We start from the raw sequence: 21,644 nt of genomic DNA, 5'->3' as shown, positions 1-21,644 counted from the left end.
ACTTCTAATGCACATGTTTAAGACGGTGTGTGATGAGCTTGTGGCGTTTATCTATCTGCTGTGCTGCTGTCATAGAGAACAATGTGGCTATTTTCAGAAGGGCGTCTGGTGAGCCCATGTGACTGTGAGACTGATTGATCCACAGCACTGAGTTTTGCCCTGCTCTTTTTTCACCCTTGGATTATCCACATTCTCTTTATCCATCCTCCAAAGAAGTCTTCTTCATCTTGTTTTCAAACATCTCTTTCATTCAAGCCTGGTTATACACTCACATGCTGTTTACACATTATATGTGATTGCAGAGAGGAGCGCCATCTTCTCCACACCTGCTTAATGCAGCATACCACAGATCAAATGCAAAAAAGAGTGTTTTATTTCTTCTGTCCCAGTAAGATGAATATTTTTCCTCTAAAGGAATCATGACTAGCGCTTAAGCAGGGCTCCAGATAGCAACTATGATTTTTGTCAGGTATGAAATGAAAAACGTAAAATCTGGGACTATTTTTCAAAATTATTTAGCTATTGGCGACAGTTGAGAAAATATATGGCTTTCTCAAATATCATCTTGTTGCAACAACAAACACAGAGTCGAGAACAAATGACTCTTATGAATCATAGTCATTTAAAAAGATTCATGAAACAAATAGTGATTTGAGTCGGTCAGTGAATCGTTAAGAGCCATTATAGTTCAAAACGGAACCTTTTTTTGTTATGTCTGATATGAAGCGTCAAAAACTGAACATTAAAATGACCTATAATAATTAAAGTTAAGTATCTGTGACATTATATTTCACTACTTTAAACTTGAGGTGTCTTTCACAGTTAAAAAGCATTTTTTACTGTCTGTTTGCTGTAGTAACTGGTGTCTTGTAGGTCATCGGCTTTTTTTACAGGCTGTTCTGTGTCTCTTCCTTTAACAGCCACTTCTGTCATGACGGTCAATGTGGTCACGCTCACGATGTCCCTGATGCGCTTTCCTTCTCTGAATTTCGGACGAAGCAAAATTCGATTAGCTGAGAGAGCCAACGAGCCTGTAGAGCCAACGAGCCTGTCACCTTCCATTTACCTCATAAGATCATTGATCAGACAGACTTATGGAATGAAATATTAACACAGCAAGATGATCACATGAAGACAGCGCCCGAGATACGCTTTTGTGTGTCACTGTATGCACATTTAACTGTGTGTCTATTAGACGGTTGGGAGCGAAAAGTAAGAGACACCATCTGGTGTGAATAATTCTTATAGAGGACATTTATATGAATAATGAAATGGAGATTGAGCTATTATCTTTGTCTGTATTTCTAAACCATGCCAAATTATTCAAGAGGGTCCTGAGAAGCCCTGCCGTATATTATATACAGTCCCGACTGCAGAGCTCCGCTATTACACGATGCACTTCGACACCATACAATTGTCTGCACTTTTCATTCTGGAAGTTCATAGTTCCTCATTCAAAGTGTTTGAGCTTAATAAATTGATAGAGTTGTAATAAAGTTGTTAATAAATTGTTATACTGATTTGGAATACATCAATTTTAAAGTTTCATTGGGTCAGGAATGACGAATATCAAGATTGACTTATAGTGAGCATTACATGACAGAAAAGGTCATCTACAGTAAATGTAAAAATCGGATAAATGAGCATGCAGAATTAAATATCCAATATCGTCTGATACAGATAAATGAAAAATTATATGGAACCGATATGTTGTGCTTATTAACGCTTTTTTTTTTTTTTTTTTACCAAGGTGATATTATTATCACTTATCTAGGACCCATGTGCATCAGTGTTCCCTTAAATAAATATAGTCAGACAATAAAATAATTGACAATGTTTTTATGGCCTCAGGTATGACGAAAACCATGAAAAGGTTTTTAGGTTTTTAGGTTTATGGCAGTGTGTTACTTAAAGAAGTGGTAGAGTTGTTGATTACTGAGGGCTGAGCCAGGCTTCCACTGTTAATGTCTCACACACACACATATAAACGTGCACATGTGTGTATGGGCTCCCCTCTGCTGGGTTGACTAATTGGCTTTGCAGTGCTGAGGGAGGTGTTTAGTGTCGGGGGGTTGTGCAGCTGTAGTCTCGTAGTGATAAATCAGTGTTCCTGCTGATCTATGAGCCTCTGTCTGCTCGTACGCAACGGCCCATCCCTGCTCAACACCTGTCTTGTTCCCTCTCCGACACACATGGTGTGTGCAGTATTTAAAAGCCAGAAATGGTGCTCATATTTGTTTTTTATTTGTTTGTCTGATACCTCATTGAAAATCTGAGATTGAAAATCTAATTTAAACCTGGAAAGGACCAGAAAATTATGATTTTGCCATTTAAAACAAAGAAAAACAAACTCTTTTTTCATCTTTTATCTCAAATTGCTATTTGCTAATAATAGAACTTGTAATCAGGAAATTTGTATTAAATTTTGAAATAAATAATGTAGTTACCTTTTGGAGTAGCCTACAGCATCTGGCTCATATTCGCGATCTCAAACATATTCTCAAAACTGTCATTTTCAACATCTTCAAAATCAATATTTTGATCACTGACAGATTCTTCGCCAGATCCACCATCAAATGACAGTGACACTAATATTTGATTGAGTTCAGTACTGAAATCGCTGAGCCATTTCAAGTTTTGCTGATGATACTTCCTATTCTATTGTTTTCTGCCTCGGGTAAGTATGAGTGAAACGTATCTTCATCATTGTGTATCAGACATTGCCACCTTGTGGAATAAAGGTGAATTGCACTTCATTTTCTTCTTGTGCAGAAAAAATATACTTACACTGTTACACAAAACGGGTCGTTAGCGACCCTATACAATTATTACAAAAAATGAATAGGAAAACAGGCATTCTTTTATAATAACATTTTCCTGTTATATTGTTTATAATGAATGTATTGAGGAATACTAAGAAGGTTGATGTCTAACTTAAAAAAAAAAAAAAGAATGAATGAGGAGGAGGAAGTGAATGATATCTGGGGACATGCTTTTAAGGGTTACTGAAAATGCCTTGTTTTTTGTGTGTCATCAGGTTCATTCAGGACATCGAGTCCCGTATGGGTCCTGCTCAGGCCAAGCAATGTCAGCTACGCACCTTCCTCACCTACTACATCAACGACCTGTTCCTCAGCCAGGTCCGCACCGAGACCAATAAGGAGATTGAGGCTGTGACCAAAGTGTCCGACCCGCTCAAGATCCTGGCCAACGCTGACACTATGAAAAACCTGGGAGTTCAAAGACCTCTTCTACAGGTATCTTTTTTGTTTGTTTGTAAATGATCCCAAAAGCTTTTTCAGACATTTTTCAGTAAATGTATGACAATATAAGTACACACATAATCAGATATATAGAAAGATAATACACTTATTTTTCGCCGTTGCTTCTTCCTGCTATTCTTCCCTTTCATTAGTCGATCTGTTTATTAGATTAACTGTTCAAACAGCATTTGCCTACCGGTCAAGTGTACAAAAGCCCTGGTCTGATTGTTTTCTCTTCTGAATTGCACCGAAGAGGAAGGTTATTTTGTTCTCTTCTCCTTCTCTCTCCCATGAGTGCCAATAAAGGCCACCTACCCACCTATCCCCCTGCATCATAATTGGAGCTGAAATTGTGTTTGATCCTGGCTGACCTGGAATCAGCAGTTAAGTGCAGCTTATATAACACACAGCACTGCTCCTTGGTGACCAGCTGCCAGCTGTCCATCTCTCCAAGGGCTTCTTCCTGTCAGCACAGGAAGTACAACCTTTTATTGCCGTTGAGACCTCTATACTTGTATGTGCTTAGTTCATCAGCAAAGGGATTTAGTACTCTCTCTTCTCACCTTTCCAGTATTTGCTTGTTATAGTTCCCATTACAACAACAAATTAAGAATTATTTATAGGAGAGATATTTTTTGTGCTGCTTTTTATATTATATTATATTATATTATATTATATTATATTATATTATATTATATTATATTATATTAATTACATTATATTATATTATTTGAATATTTAATTGAATTATTTTAAATTAAAGCTGCCAGAGAATTATTTTTGAAGTTTTAAAGGTGAACTAAGTAACTTTTTTACCTTAACTGAACAGCTTCGGAGTCATTGGAATGGTTATATTACTTATTTCGGGTTGAATGGTGGTCGTTTCGCACCCCCCTGGTGCCCGTGAGCGGAGAGTCCGCACTTGCAACTTTGAGCCGGCGGGCCGCTGGCCGCCGCGTCAGGAAGTATCGCGTGATATCAGGTCTCGCGATGTAAACAATTGCTTTAAGGCCAAAAGAAATCTGCTAAAATGCTGTCATTATTGCGCTCCCTCACGCTGTTCGAACCTGAATGAAGAAGACGTTTTAAAGAATGTCCCATCCGCTTTGATGTCGTTGATCTACTAGCCTCTGGCGTCTGAGAATCGCCAACGAGTTTTTACAACAGTGTTGTCAAATATCTATTCCGAAGCTGTAGGGGGAGCTCTAGAGAGAAACCTGCGAGCAAAAAGCGAGAATACAGCGAAGAAATCCCGAAACTACTGAGCCCTGCTTTAAACAAAACAGATTATTGGAGCACATTTTCAGTCTTTCTACTTCAAAAATTCTCATTTAAAACAGTGTGTTACTTATCGTTTATTTGTGAAATTTACTAGCAATTTCTAAGTGAAAATAGTTTCAAAGTAAATCCTACACTAATTCAGTGGAACAGATATTGTCTTCTATGTTTGTCTGCATGCTTCTGTTTGTTCCTGAGTGTATGCATGTGCAATTGTGCATGTACAGCTGAGTTATTTCAATGTCTTTCTGCGTTCAGAATCCATGATCTGGTCAATTAACTTCATGAGAAGCTCTCTTTGCAAATATATGAGGGCAAGAATGCCATTGTGCTGAGTGTGATGAGTTTTAGCGCTCTGATATTATTCAGATGAGAGCCATTATGGTCCCCTTTTACTCTTTAAACTGAGACCTGTCATCACAAGTCTCTCCAAGTTGTGTGTTCATGTGTGTACGGACGTCTTAGCATTGCTTTCATTTTGAGAACAGTGGCAGTTCATTACAGAGGGGAAGACATCAAAAGCTCACAGCCATTTGTTTATGATTATGATTTCTCCTTAACGAGGACTGCGGCATCTTGCTAATTACCCTGCTGGGCTAATGAGCGCCTCTCTGGATAGCGGGAGCTCCATAAAATGCTCTTTTGTTTTGGCTTTTTTGGGGGGGGGGGTTACGTTTTAATTACCTTAAATCAAAGGTGCTGCAGCTTTGCTGCTGTCAGCCCGTGTGGCACGTTCCATCCTGGCCTTTAGCTTTGTACTGTTGTAGAGCCATATCCTGGGTTATGGGTTAGTGTGTTAGAGAGACGCATTAAGGGGCCTAGAGTTTGCTCTTCAAGGAGGCATTTAATGAACTCTTGTATGAAGAGCTGTATTAGTATGTGAAGTTTTTTGGGTTCTCAAGCATGTGTGTGTATTTATTTGTGTGCCTTTGAAAATTGCCTGTTGATTTTGAACTTAGCAGAGGAAAGAAAATCAGTACAGCATTTGGAAAGCATTTGCTCCACGTCCATCTGCGTCAGGGTCCAAAATGAGCATTTGCCAAGCACTAAATGTGGGTAAAATTTGGCTTTATTAAGTAAATAAAATTTTACTCACCAAATGGCCTGTTACATTTCAAGAAAGTTGTGAAACTGAAGGAAAATTTTACCAAAGAAACTTCTGCCAAAGGTCTGACTCCGGTATTGGCTCTGGCTATTCCTAGACAACTTTCCTGTTTTTTTACTTGTTAAATTTTTACTTGTATTTGTCAAAAACATCAGTGTCACATGATCTTTTCTGAAATCATTCTAATATGCTTATTTGATGCTCAAACATTTCCTAGTATTATCAATGTTGAAAACAGTTTTGCTTATTAATATTTTTGTGGAAACCATAATAAAAATTTTTTTTGATAAACAGTCCTATATGAAAACATATATGTGACCCTGGACCACAAAACCAGTCACAAGTCACACGGGTAATTTTAAATTTGTAAATTTGTAAATTAGCTAAAAATACATTGAATGGGTCAAAATTATCGATTTTTCTATTATGCCAAAAATCATTAGGATATTAAGTAAAGATCATGCTCCATGAAGATATTTTGTAAATTTCCTACCGTAAATATATAAAACATTTATTTTTGTGAGTGAATGCAGCACAATCGCGAACATAAATGGTCAACTTAAAGGCGATCTTCTCAATGCTTCGATTTTTTTGCACCCTCAGATTCCAGATGTTCAAATAGTTGTATCTCGGCCCAAATATTGTCTTATCCTAACAAACCATACATCAATGGAAAGTTTATTTATTCAGCTTTCATATGATAAAGAGATAAATCTCAAAAGTGTGACCCATGTGACTAGTTTTGTGGTCCAGGGTCACATATTACATATAAAAATATAATTTCAAAAATGATTTATTGACTCTCCATTGGCAATAAACATTTCATTTCGGACCCTAATATGCACCGATATTCAACATTGACTAATAAGGCCAAAGAGAAAGTGCCAGTGATGAATTGGTGAAATGACACACCTTGTGTTGCTTCACTCTTTTTAGCTGTTGGATTGGAAAGAGTTAATCTCCAAGACCTCCCCACCATTTGATCTGCTACTGTTGGTTCGATTAGAGGATTTAACCCCGCCCTCTTTGCCTCATTAGCATGTGATCACCTGGAACAGGTGCAATTGGACAGCATGTATGCTACTTCTGTTCTGCTTCTGACAACAAAATACATGGAAAAGTGTAATTTCATCTGAAGTTATGAAACAAAAGTTTAGTTTTCCACCTCCCATAATTCAATGCAGTGTGTCATTGAGAAGGTGCAAGAACTGTGCATTGACCCTCTTCTCAAACTGAACAGCCATCCATCCTGTGAGAAGCCATGAAGTTGAGTGAGGCTTCTCTCCAGATTGTCTATTGCCTCTCTGATGCATTTTAGACCAAATGGAGGAGGCAAATGATGCTTAAAGTAGTGCTCTCCTGTGGTCAAGGAAATGATGACAAAGAGATGTGGGTGTGTGTTTATGGGAGCATGTCTGTGTATTCCAGGTGCCGTGGCTCGGATGTTACAGCAGGTGTTTTATGAGAAATCAGCCCGGGAGAAGTGGAGCATTGATCCGTAGGGAAAGGGGGTTTTCTTTTAGTTTCACAACATTAAATATACTGCACTTTGCCATCAGGAACCATGTTAACACACACACACAGTCACACACCCATAAACACCCACTCCCGTTTACTTGCTGTACCGCAAAGGAGGAAATCTTAGGACAGATTTTATGTCAGTTGTTGTCAGCATTTTTAAAGCTAACCAACTTTTTGTCAACTTTTCCTTTTGTAAAATCTTTTTTGGACAACCACCATATATATTAAAATATATATATATATATATATATATATATATATATATATATATATATATATATATATATATATACAGTGAGGAAAATAAGTATTTGAACACCCTGCTATTTTGCAAGTTATTCCACTTAGAAATCATGGAGGGGTTTGAAATTGTCATCGTAGGTGCATGTCCACTGTGAGAGACATAATCAAAAAAAAAAAAAATCCAGAAATCACAATGTATGATTTTTTAACTATTTATTTGTATGATACAGCTGCAAATAAGTATTTGAACACCTGAGAAAATCAATGTTAATATTTGGTACAGTAACCTTTTTTTGCAATTACAGAGGTCAAACGTTTCCTGTAGTTTTTCACCAGGTTTGCACACACTGCAGGAGGGATTTTGGCCCACTCCTCCACACAGATCTTCTCTAGATCAGTCAGGTTTCTGGGTTTGAGCTCCCTCCAAAGATTCTCTATTGGGTTTAGGTCTGGAGACTGGCTAGGCCACGCCAGAACCTTGATATGCTTCTTACAGAGCCACTCCTTGGTTATCCTGGCTGTGTGCTTCGGGTCATTGTCATGTTGGAAGACCCAGCCTCGACCCATCTTCAATGCTCTAACTGAGGGAATAAATGGCCCCGGTCATCCTCTCCTTAATACAGTGCAGTCACCCTGTCCCATGTGCAGAAAAACACCCCCAAAGCATGATGCTACCACCCCCATGCTTCACAGTAGGGATGGTGTTCTTGGGATGGTACTCATCATTCTTCTTCCTCCAAACACGTTTAGTGGAATTATGACCAAAAAGTTCTATTTTGGTCTCATCTGACCACATGACTTTCTCCCATGACTCCTCTGGATCATCCAAATGGTCATTGGCAAACTTAAGACGGGCCTTGACATGTGCTGGTTTAAGCAGGGGAACCTTCCGTGCCATGCATGATTTCAAACCATGACGTCTTAGTGTATTACCAACAGTAACCTTGGAAACGGTGGTCCCAGCTCTTTTCAGGTCATTGACCAGCTCCTCCCGTGTAGTTCTGGGCTGATTTCTCACCTTTCTTAGGATCATTGAGACCCCACGAGGTGAGATCTTGCATGGAGCCCCAGTCCGAGGGAGATTGACAGTCATGTTTAGCTTCTTCCATTTTCTAATGATTGCTCCAACAGTGGACCTTTTTTCACCAAGCTGCTTGGCAATTTCCCCGTAGCCCTTTCCAGCCTTGTGGAGGTGTACAATTTTGTCTCTAGTGTCTTTGGACAGCTCTTTGGTCTTGGCCATGTTAGTAGTTGGATTCTTACTGATTGTATGGGGTGGACAGGTGTCTTTATGCAGCTAACGACCTCAAACAGGTGCATCTAATTTAGGATAATAAATGGAGTGGAGGTGGACATTTTAAAGGCAGACTAACAGGTCTTTGAGGGTCAGAATTGTAGCTGATAGACAGGTGTTCAAATACTTATTTGCAGCTGTATCATACAAATAAATAGTTAAAAAATCATGTATTGTGATTTCTGGGTTTTTTTATTTTAGATTATGTCTCTCACAGTGGACATGCACCTACGATGACAATTTCAGACCCCTCCATGATTTCCAAGTGGGAGAACTTGCAAAATAGCAGGGTGTTCAAATACTTATTTTCTTCACTGTATATATATATATATATATATATATATATATATATATATATATATATATATATATATATGGCTAGATGTGTTGTATTTCAATGTGTTGTACTTTCTCTTTACCGGAAATAAATTTTCGATGTTTTATATGTTGAATAATCAACAGAAATGTAGACAAGTAAAACTTATTGAATAGATTGTACTTCTATTCACAGCCTTGCTTTCATGTGCCTAAAATGAAATATGAGTGACCATTTACGGACTATTTGGAAAAGTTTTTTTTTTTCAAAGGCTGTCTTAATAGAAAGCAGACAATTAGTTAGCCTAATTGTTAAACTTAATTAAAAACAATATAATTTTTTTCTGTTTGTAATGAAAAGTTGGAGAATGGTTTCTTGGCACACATGAAAGTTGACAGCCGTGTGCTCTGGCAGAGAGAGGTGTTACTGCATTGGCATTACAAGCACAAGGATCGCTCAAATACGAACAGCCCCTGCTATCAGCACCCCCGTCCTGGAAGCTCAAGTTGGCTGTCCTCACTCTGTCTAGCATGACAACAAGGCCAGTGATATCAGAAGGCCTGGCCATCCATGTTCTGCCTGCTCTCGTTCTTAAACTGCTCTCCATTTCTTTCTCTGTGCTGATCTGTTCCACTGATGCTATCTGCAGGTCCAGGGCCCACTGATGGATTCATTTCATTAGAAATGTTTTGGGGGGTCACTGTGTGGCTTGTTTGGAGATTGGCTCTATTAATCTTCCCCACCACGGGATCCATGGTGCTGCTTACATGGGCCATATGTCCAGACACCTCTTACAGGGACGCTTATACTCACACACTCCATTTTTGCTGACGTTGGTGGAAAATGGCAATCTTGGCCAAAAAAAAATTACAATTTGTATTTGGTTACTGGTTATATTGTTATTCATACACACAGACTGATAGGAATATTTAATAAATAATACTAAAATAACACTGGTACTTTCTCAACCAGATATTTTTGTAAAGGCCTAAAAGGTTTTGACATCTTAATTGCTGAAATATTAGGCCCCTTGTTTTCCAGGAATCTACAAATGACTAATATTATTTATAATATTAAGTTATTTCAGACAAAGAGGATCTAGGTATTTAGGCCTATTCATGGTTGGAGCTATAATGTTCTCAGAATATTCAGGGCTGTGTTTATTTACAAGTCTGTTTTTAGAGACGTGATTTACTGTCTGTGTTTGCCATTCAGTCGAAGCTCATTCTGAAATGTGGACTTGAGCTGCCACCAGCGCTTTGCTAATGAAGCTGACCTTTTTAATCACACTGTATTCACCATCAACACACACAAACAAACCCCTGCACATCAGTCTAGAGTTGAACTAATGAGAGTGACCTTTTTGTTTGTAGGGTCTGTGTTGTGTGGGGGTGTATATTTGGGTCTCTCTCTCTCTCTCTCTCTCTCTCTGTGTGTGTGTGTGTGTGTGTGTCTATGGTTCTGTGTGTGATATCTGTTGATTGGCATCTTGTAGCACAGCTTGGTGTGTGCCTTTATTAGGGACTTCTCATCACCACAAAAACATCCAATCACAGAACGATTCAGGTTTGAATGGTGTTGTCTAGACCTTGTTTATATCTGCAGGAAGTCGTCTCTGTACAGAGACACATACGCACATCAGGATCAAAAAGTTACTGTGATTATGTAATGGAATATTTATTTTTTAAATACATTATATAGATAGAATGGGATTGGGAAATTGTTTTAAACAGATATTGAAGGTGTCTTTTCTCAAAGGTCACAGATGCATGAATAGAGCACGCCTGTGTCACCATGGATGACTTCATGGTCGATCAAGTGACATGATTTTATAAAGTTACAGGAAATGCGGACATCGGAATCCATAGAATAATTTAGTGTTTAATGAATTATTGATTTCTAACCCTTTTGCTAATACGCTATGCAAGTATATAGAGTCATTTTTCCATGATGACAATAAATCATTTTCCACGACCCCTTCTAACCTTTCTTCACACCCTGCAGTTTGAAAAGTGTTGAAGTGTTGGTCAGCCAACTCAAGACCTGAACCGGATTAATGTGGTAAATTAATGTTATTACTTAAAAAGACTGCAGTCCTTTCAATTCAACTGATTAAATTTATCAAGATTCAGCTGACAGTGATGCAGTGCGCACTCTTTCTTCTGTCCTTTAGGGCCAGTCACCTTCTCCTGTTTTTTTCTCCTGTCGTTACCTCAGAACTCTTCTGTTCTGACTTGGGTTCCTCCCTCAGGCCAGCGTTATATTTTTGGGCCTCGACTGCACCAAAGTTGCCTTCTGAGCGTTTCTTCACCTGTGGGCCGAACACAGTCCCTCTTTCCACCAATGGTCTTCTCCAACCAACACTGGCCTAAACTTGGGCTACACCCCTACCTGAACTGACAGTGTGGAAGAGCTAATCTCTGCCTAAGGAGCTCAAACAAGAAAACAGCATAAATGTAGCCAAATATGCTATAAAGCAGGCCAAGTGAAGAAAAGCAGGCATTTCTTTAGGCCTACTTTGAATTTACTGAGAACTGCTCAGAGTGCAGACTTTGGCTGTTTTAAATCATTTTAATATATTTCCATATATTTCCAGTGCATTGGGGTGTTTCTGCAGGGTTTCAGTGTGCATATGTGTGTACACAAACATCCGTTCCATAATGATAATGTGTATATCATTGCCTTCTGTTTGTTCCCCTCTCTGCACCATTAGCCCCATATGGCTCTATTTCAGGGGGTGTATGTGAGCATGTGTGCGTTATTGAGAAATAAGCATAAAGTTGAATCTCAGTGCTGCTACATTTATGATGGATTTATGTGTGGTCCTATTTTTATGCTGAAGTGAGACTGTAAGACTTTAAGGAACTCTGAAAAAGATGTTAGAGATAGTAAGTGGTGTTTGGAGGAACAATGTTAGAGGTGCCTTTGTTTTTCTTGTCAAAGATTGTGCGTTCAATCATAACCTATGGTTCTTCTTTCTTGATTTGGTAGAAGCTCGCACTGAACCCAGTGCACACGCACATACCCATAAACACACTGTCCATGCCCTTAGATTGATCCTCAGTTGTGATGAATGTGGATTTACATTTGGATTGAACACTTTTGTATTCATTTGTTTGGGAATCAGCTCTCCTCCAGAGCCTGTGTACCTTTATTTTAATCACTTCTAATAAAACAGGCTTAATCCTTCTGCCAGCGGATTTACAGCAGGAAGTGCGGTCCTGCCGTTTTTGTGCCGCTCAGTTTGTTTTGCTGGTCGAGTCTGTCACTCACATGCCGCGCTTTAGAAGAAATGACAGGTTTACATTTAGTTGTTACACATATGTCATGCATGTTTGCGGCCTGTACTTCACCTCAGTCTGACTCAAACAATGTCAGACGTAGAATGCTGAGAGCTACTGTACAATAGAGATGTGAAAGAATAGTTCACACAGAAATAAAAAATTCATGACTTATTCACCATGTTGTCCCTGTATAACAGGTTTTCAGCAAAATGTTTTAACCTGCTCTTTTTTTTACAGTAATGAATAGTGAAAAATAAAAATGATTAACTTTATATAAATTTGTCCCTTTATAAAATGTAAAAATGCATTATTTGATGGTGATAATAAATATTTTAAAATGTAATACTTTTTTAAAATAAAAAGTAATAAAATTTAATCTAATAAATTGTATAAAAGAATACAATTTATTCCCCTTATTCTTTCCCTCTACAATAGCTCTCGTATTTAAATGTTTAGATATTTCGTATGGCTTCAAAACACTCGAAATATAGTGCATAAGTTATATGGGCCACTTTTATGGTGCTCTTTGTCCTTTTTGGAGCTTCACAGTCCCAGTATCCATTTATTTACATTGTATAGAAAACTGTGACATAAACATTCTGTTCTGCATTGAAGAAAGTAAGTCATACGGGTCTGGAACGAGATGAGATTGAATAGATTGTGACAGCGTTTTCTTTTTGTATGAACTAACGCTTTAAAGAGCAACAGAAGCAACCTCCTGCATCTGCATCTGTCCATACAGTTGCGTTGCGGTTGAGTGGCAGGGTCATGTTGGCATGTGTGTGCATGTCTGTGGGTCTCAGTGGTGTACGGTCACACTGACAGTGATGAATGAACTGTCGCACCGCTGCCCTTCTCATGCATTACACTCCTTTACCCTGGAGAGGCCTGTGTGTTTCTGCATGTTTTTTTCACCTCTACGACCAAAATAAATTGCTCTTCCAAATTCATTTACTAAGCATTCTGCCAATCTTTGCATACGCACACCATTGTATAAATGTTTGTATCTGTAACCCGCTTGTGTGTGTGTGTGTGTGTGTGTGTGTGTGTGTGTGTGTGCGTGTGTGTGTGTGTGTGTGTGTGTGTGTGTGTGTATTGTGGTGTAATTGAAGTGCCGGAACGGTTCGGGTTAAATGCTCTGAACTCTGTGCTATGGGGTCAAAACTGGATTAATGGAGAAAACCCATGGCCCGTGAACCTTCTTTACACACACACACACACACACACCTGCTTGTCATCCATTCTGAATAGGAAAACCAAGTAATTTTAAGGGATTTTAAAATGTGACTTCCAGGCATGGAGAAGTCATGAAAATTAATACAATATTAATTGAGTGTGGAGCCCATTCATTTATTCATTCATCCAACCTTTAATAAATGAAGGCTATATATACATAAAACTGACCAGTGAAATATGTACTTTGAAGTGAAAGCCCAAGTAAAATAATAATTATTTGGGAGCGGAGCCCATTCTCTTCTGGCATTCCAATACATTACATATTATAAATATTATCTAATTACGTATGTGTAATGAATGTTCAGTAGAATAAATTACATCACTCAGTTATTTAATATTTAAGGCAGAGTTTAAAATGTAAGGATAATGATTTCTTGGTGGTTTGTTCCAAAGGTGTGTGTGAATCCTGTATTCTTACAGTATCTCGGTACATCAGCTGGAACTGTATAAAGAGATCTCTGCTTACGCTGCATGGGTGTAAAACTTTTTTCTGTCTAAATTTTACTCAATTAAAAGTCAAAGTATCTAGTCAGAACTTTCCTCATTTAATTGAAAGTAAAAAAGACAGCTTTTCATGTTGACTGATTATATCAAGAGACAGTGGAAATTTTCTCATTAAAGTAACTTTGAAGCACAAACTGTGTAAAGAAGCTTTTTCTAACCACAAGTTTCCTCAATGTCGTGACTATGTTGGATTCTAGGATACCAGATCTTGAAATCTATTAAATTGTTAAATTTTATACAGTAGTTTGACATTTACATATAGTTATTTAAAGCCTGATCGCTGACCATGTTCAAGTTTGACTTCAGCTATAGTTGTATCATAATTAAAATGCACTCTTTCAGGTCAAAGACTCTCTTGACAAGGACAAATACAGTTACATACAGTAAGCTAATTATACTTCACATTATTATTATTTTTGTCTACTTTAAATAAAAGTGAAGTAAAATTCACAGGAACGGGATTTGACTTGGTACTTCAGTAAGAAAGAAAATAAATGATATTTTTAATAAGATTAAATATGCATGTACTTCAATGGTCTAAATAAACAGTATTAATATATTGGAAATGTATGATCTAAATAATTATTATTGTTATGATGAGGGTTTATTTGCAGCGGTCTGTTTTTATTTACAAACTTAAAGAAAACAAAGATACTCAGGATGCAAAAAGCTCAAAAAACATTAATAGAACGACCAACTATTACTGACAAAGATGGAACCAAGACTAACAGAAAACAGGCTCAATATATACTAACCAAAACCAATGAACGAAACAAGAAACAGGTTCAGTTCATTAATCAAACAATGAATAACCATGGAAACACTAACACAGGAAACAGAACAGGAAACAATTCAAACTAAACTCAAACTCAGACCATACATAACACTATTATTAGTAGTATTATTGTCTATATTAATACTATCTTCATGTCCATAAATCAATATGTTGTGTGTTATGGGTGGAGCTGAGCTGAATCTACTCATCTTGTTGGGAAAAGCTGCCTGCATGTGATTTAGATACTACTGTATTGGCAGCCATTATGAAGAGCTCTGTCATTTCTGCTGCGACTCTCACGGTTCTTACTTGTCATTCTGTGTGAGAGAGTATGTGATTTGTGTGTGTGTATACACACACTCAGGCCTCTGAGTGTCCCTAAGCATGCGAGTTAAGTTCTCTTTGCTCCACTGCGTGTTGTGTTTCCCTCTCATTGACGCTCACCAGTCGAGTCCCACTGCACGCTGAGCATTCATTATTATGACTCTCTTCATTTATACTGCGCTAAACCTTGTGCCATTAGCAAACACTCCCTCCAGCAGCTCTGCTCATTTTAGGAGGACTGTAATCAATGCTGGCGTGGCTGGACGTACTCCAGTAAGAATTCAAAGGTGCTCTGTAGTGTGAGCGGAGTAAGAATGAGTCAGGAGATGCGGAAATTTCCAGCAACAGATCTTAAACCTCCCATGGCACTCTGTGATATTTAAGTAGAAAGGAGGGATTTTGCTAGCGATGAGACAAGAGAACCTCTGCTGGTTTGATTTTTCTCTAAAGCTCTCGCCGTCTGTCTGTCTGTTTCACTTGTGAGGCTTCTATCCATCCTTTAACTCTATTTTCCTCTCCTTCTCTCTTTCCCTCTCTCTCTCTCTCTGGAGCTTGATTACTTTTTAATGATTTCTGGGGCTAAGACGAATGAGTGTGTTAAATGAGGAGAATTAGACATGTGCCGCAGAGCACTGGGGCATTTGTTACTTGAATAATGGAGCTTAGAGACTTTGTTTACTGGGAAATATTGAGCTTCATAAATGAGAGGGGGAAAGAGAGACCAAATTTTGCAGCTTGTATATTATTTCTCTGGTCATTCACTGTAGCTTTTATTAGGCGTGAGCAGTATATCGAAAATGCATGATCTGTTCAATATTATGTTGGCAATGTAAAATTAACGAACATCATAAACTCTGACTGTGATTTTAATGCACTTTTTTATTTGACTATTGACTTGCCACAGTAGTTTCACAATGTCTCTTTGTGTCATGACCAGCCAGACTAGTGTATATGAGATCACTAAGACTTATTTACTCATTTAAACCTCATTAACATGAAGTAGTTTTGGAATGTTTGAGTCTGATTCATGAATCGGTTAGGTCATTACTCATAAATGCTCATAGAAGTCTCTGTGTTGAATTTTTAAATGATATAAGTAAAAAATACATTAAGGTAAAATTGCGCTTATATTGTTATATTGGTGCATATAAATAAAATATATTTTTTAAATATATAATTCCTCAGATTCATTTGTGAAAAAGTGTTCAAAACAAGCTTTTTATTGTTTTAACGACTGTACATTTTAATGTATACTTTAAAAAAATGTTCTCTATATATATGAAAGAGATAGAAAAATATGGAGATATGCATGTGTACTGTATATGATGGTGTAATTTTTTATACTGTATATATATTTTTAATATGGCTAAATATTTTAAATGTATGTGTTTATATATGTGACCCTGGACCACAAAACCAGTCACATGGGTCAATTTTATGAAATTGAGATTTATACATCACATGAAAGCTGAATAAATAAGCTTTCCATTGATGTAAGGTTTGTTAGGATATAACAATATTTGGCCGAGATAGAACTATTTGAAGATCTGGAATCTGAGGGTGCAAAAAAATCGAAACATTGAGAAGATCGCCTTTAAAGTTGTCCATTTATGTTTGCGATTGTGCTGCATTCACTCACAAAAATACATTTTATATATTTACGGTAGGAAATTTACTAAATATCTTCATGGAACACGATCTTTACTTAATATCATCATCATTTGTGACATAAAAGAAAAATCGATAATTTTGACCCATACAATGTATTGTTGGCTATTGCCACAAATAAAACTGGTTTTGTGATCCAGGGTCACATATAAGATAGTATTCAAAATACGCACACAAATTTGTAACAGTATACTTTTTACCATCACATATATACATACAGTTTAAATACACGTCACTATATTTTTATCCATTTGGATAAATATATTTATCATAATCAAAATGCTGAACAATTCTGAGAGATGTGTTCTATTCTCAGTCCCCAGTCACCATGCCAACCTTTCCTAGACGCTCGTTCACACACATAATCGGATACACTATGGCGTTGATGGACTTGTTCCAGTGTGACCAGGGGCATAGCTTTGAAGGCTAGCGTTCCCCCGCTGAGTCATTTCTCTCCCACCCCCCTCGGTTCCCTGGTGCAGTTTACTGCTGGAGAGCTTGATGGACCAGGGCAGTGCCACGGATCATTACCTCGCTCTCCGCCCCTGGGGCTCAGGCAGGGGGCGCAAGCAGAAGGCAGTGATATGTGTATTAGCAGATTGTACGCCAAATGTACAGCAATGCGCTAATAAGAACAAACTACTCGGGGCGCTCGCCGCTGCCCCCTGCTGTGCAGGATGGCTCATGATGTGGTCGGATTGAGTTAGTGCTGAGCCCAATTAAACAGTGCATTTGTGCCAGTGCCACAAGTAAACTACGATTTGGTGCAGTAGGCAACACCGTTACTATCCTCCTGCCAATGACGTGCTAACACTCGCTGTCACTTTCAGTCAGTCACTACTGGCGTTAGAAATGCAGCCAAATGTTGGTGGCTATGCTCTTTTGTTTTGGTCCTTCATAGTGTTAAAATGTGGTTCTGTTTTGTGCCCGGGCTTCTGTTTTGTTTGAGCGAATAGTTCTTCTGCTATTAGCATCATTAGCTTTGATGGCAGGGTGCAATCGTTAAATGGTAGAGAGGAAGTCGCAGTGCCTGAAGGATGATGTGCCCAAGTGGAGGTTTGTCATTGCCACACATATAAAGTGATATCCCTGGTCATATGTTTCTGTGTCATGGTGCTTCTTTTACCGTAGCAGGATTGTCCGTCTCTGACAGGTGAATGGAGGGTTTTGATCGTGCTTGTTTTTCGGGCTATTTGACTTGTTTGCTCAAAAGCGAGCAATTGAGCAGATAGACTGCAGCATTCTGTAGTCTATCACTGTCCTTTAAAGAGAGCGCCTGCACTGGTCATCCTTAAACTCAACCCTGACCTCAGACCAGAACCTCCCCCGCACCTTAACAACAGCGACATTTAGAGTTTCTAAAGCAATCATCTGATTCATAGAAACGAATAGAGGTGATGCCCTGACTTCAGAGTATATTATATTGAGTGTTTGTGTGTGTTTTCAGAGCACTGTGGTTGTGGAGAAGTCAATTCAGGATCTAATGAGTCTGATGCAGGATCTCAGTGCGTACTCTAACCAGTTCCTGGAGATGGTCTGTGACAAGCTCAAGGAGTACAAGGAGATCTGCAATTCTGCTTACAGGTAATAATACTATGTGACACACACAATCGTATTTGAGAATGCGAGTTTGTAGTCTGTATTGAATGTGATGCAATAAAAAGATACTAAAACATAATGGCATGAAATGTCTTTCTGTTGGGTTGACCTGGCAGGCTGCACGCAACAACAACATACAACGCGACCAGTGTGGTTTTCATGAATTAATGACTCTTATGAAGTGGTTCTTAGTGAATCGAAAACATACGCAGGACCAGTTTTGTCTGATTTCGTAAATGTATGTCTCTTATGAGATGGTTCTTTTTTAGCATATCAAAAACATACGGCGTGACCAGTGTAGTCTAATTCCTGAAATAATGACTCTTATGAAGTTCTTTTTAGTCAATCTAAAACATACTTAACATGCTGTTCGTATGATATGTCTAGTATAGTCGAGTTCATGAACAAATGAATCTCATAAAGTGGTTATTTTTAGTGAATTAAAAGCATATTGCCTGAACAAATGACTCTTATGTGCTGGTTCTTTTAATGAATAGTTCAAAAAGACAAGTATCTGTTTTAAATTAGTCAGACGGATGGAAAATGTCTCTGTAATGCTAATTAAATATAAAGAACATTATATAACATTATTCAATTTCATAATGCCTTAGATCATTCATTAATGTTCATTCAAATAGTTAGACATTTCTTTAAAATCAAGGTAAACCTGTTTTACAGTATATCTTCTCAATGTACTCCCTGCAGTATCTTCTCAGATCCCCAGGGGGTCTACGGATGTTTGAAAACCTTGGTATTGGAAACACTGGATGATTGGTCTGCTCATGTGTTTAAGTGAAGTGTGTGTGTGTCCGATCACATATGTGTAAGTCAGCAGGGATCTGGACTGAGCTCAATCATGGGTAGAAAGTGCAGAGGCAGCCGTTTCCTCACACAATAATCACATGCTACCAATCTGTCCCTCTCTTTGTCTCCTTCTCTGTCTTTCTTTTGTTCTATCTACCTCGTTCTCAGCCATAAGATGAGAGAAACGCACTGCATTTCGTTCTACATGATCTGTTCAATCATTTTACACATCGCAGACAATAACAGTTTATTCATCCGCGCTCTTGTCATGCCTCTCTGTATACTCTTCTGTGGAACCGTGTTCAGCTGTCATCCAGTGCACACTTTTAATGGCCTGCTTATGCAATACTGAAGAGATTTATCTGAATTTACGGTTCATTTACATATTTTAGAATTTTTTTTGAGACATGGAGTGAAATGGAGCTTGTTTAATCCCTCAGCCAATCACAGACTTTGTTCCTAATTTAGCTCCTTACGCAGTGTTTCATCACACTTTATGATATCTTCCATTTACTAGTAATTAACAAATCATTATATAGCACTTTACAAATCAGTAGATTAATTTCATAATATTTTTAGTTATTGCCATGTACATTAACATCTGAGTATTATATAACGTGTTTAGCACGTTTACAAACACATTGAACTGTGGAGCTAATATAATATAATATAATATATATATATATATATATATATATATATATAATTATATATGAATTTGGCTGTATTCCTGTAATAATATAATATAGTATAATATAATACATATTTTTAAAGATTTAAACATTTTGTGATTTATAATATACATTTTATATAATAAATATATCTTAGATTATATTTAATATTTATTAAAAACATAAAAAATCTAATGTTCAATGTTTACAGACTTTAAAATTTAAGGCTGAAAATTAAAATGGTACTCACAACTTTCCATGTTCCCAAAGTTGAATTAAATCAGTTTATTTTAATCCTGAAGTGTTGTTGAGATTATTGTGTGGTGTGTGTGTTGTAGGGGTATCGTACAGTGCGAGGAGAAGCTGACCATCAGTGCATCCTGGGCTAAAGATGAAGACATCAGCCGTTTGCTGCAGTCTCTGCCCAACTGGGCCAGCATGACCCAACCCAGACAGCTCAGACAGAAGAGAGAAGAGGAAGAGGACTTCACACGGTGAGAGCACATGCTAATATACACATGCATAATACAAATACACACTGTCCCCAATGTGAGCTCTCCACACAGATTCATCACCGAGCACACAGTATATACAAACACACTCGGACAACTCCTATCAGCTCACATCCGAGCAGGTTAGCGCACAGACGGCGTTCATATGCTGTGTAACACAGATCTGCAGGCCTTCACGTCCTGTAAATAGATCAATAAACACACTTATGTACTCGATCCATTTCAAGTCCAAAAATTGCTCTTCGTCGAAAATGAATGTTATTTTTTTGTTTGCCAGACGCCAATGCATTTTGGTATTCTGTTTGGGTCCTGTGTTTACAAAGGGTGAAATCTCGCCCTTATAGCTTCAGCTGACATCTTTGAACAAGAACAAATTCAACTGCAGGCAATCACACTATCTGCTGTAACATTCCAGCATCCCAAACACACATGCAATTCTGTTTTGGATTCACTTGCTCTCTCTATCTCCCTCCCTTTCTCTCTTTTCCTCTCAAGTGCACACTTAAATTAAAGAAGACACAAGTATGAGAAAAACTGTGATTGGACAAGAGGGAGGGGGAGGGCTGGCTCCATTTTTATCAAAATTGCCCTCAACGTGTTCTTCCATCGGTTTGGATGTGCCATGGCCTGCAATTGTACAATAAATAAATGAACTGGTTATGTGGGGCAGAAAAATCCAATCTAGCCGACCTGTTGAAGCTAAACGCAGACGGCGAGCAGGAGGCTTTTATCATATAAATGACCCTGACAGTTTCATCAGCTAAAGAGGGATTACGCCACATGTATGGCAATTCTATACAGTGATAAAAGCTTGTTAAAAAGTCTTCCGTTCAATAGACGCTGCGTTTTATCTTAAAATATTTCACAGCGTTCAGAAATGAGCCACTTGGATTTTGGATCACATTCATCACAGACCTGTAGAGGAGGAGGTCAAAGAAAATACTGACTTTATAGATTTGCTTCAGAGTAAGGGAAAGCCTTTTTTAAGTACACATTAGCACCGGTGTGAGCATCTGGCCAGTGTTTAGGCTGCGCCAACAGTGGTGCACAGAACACTAAGATATTTTCATCGCACCTTCCCACCAGGACATGCAACATCTCTTTTCCCCTTTAGATGTCTTCTGCCCCCCTGTCCACCTTAATTCTCCTTTCAGTAGACTGTCTGCTTAATATCTGCTAACGCTTTAATGTGATGGTCCCCCAACAGGCATTCTACTAACTATGAGTAACTTTGCAAGTACGTCAAC

At 38.1% G+C, this 21,644-nt stretch overlaps 1 protein-coding gene across 1 annotated transcript in view; it reads left to right on the top strand.

The window, feature by feature from the left end:
* Positions 1–21,644, top strand: part of exoc4 (exocyst complex component 4) — a 127,441-nt gene that overhangs the window by 79,906 nt on the left and 25,891 nt on the right. Inside the window, exons 11-13 of the mRNA XM_084111416.1 lie at positions 3,038–3,257; positions 18,259–18,395; positions 20,224–20,379. Coding sequence (XP_083967542.1) covers positions 3,038–3,257; positions 18,259–18,395; positions 20,224–20,379 — 513 coding nt within the window. The remainder of the gene's footprint in view (positions 1–3,037; positions 3,258–18,258; positions 18,396–20,223; positions 20,380–21,644) is intronic.

Source organism: Abramis brama (assembly GCF_963993115.1).
Source record: "Abramis brama genome assembly, chromosome: 4".
NCBI lineage: Eukaryota > Metazoa > Chordata > Actinopteri > Cypriniformes > Leuciscidae > Abramis > Abramis brama.
The sequence above is the reverse complement of the archived record's forward strand: the minus strand, read 5'-3'. Positions and strand labels throughout refer to the sequence as shown.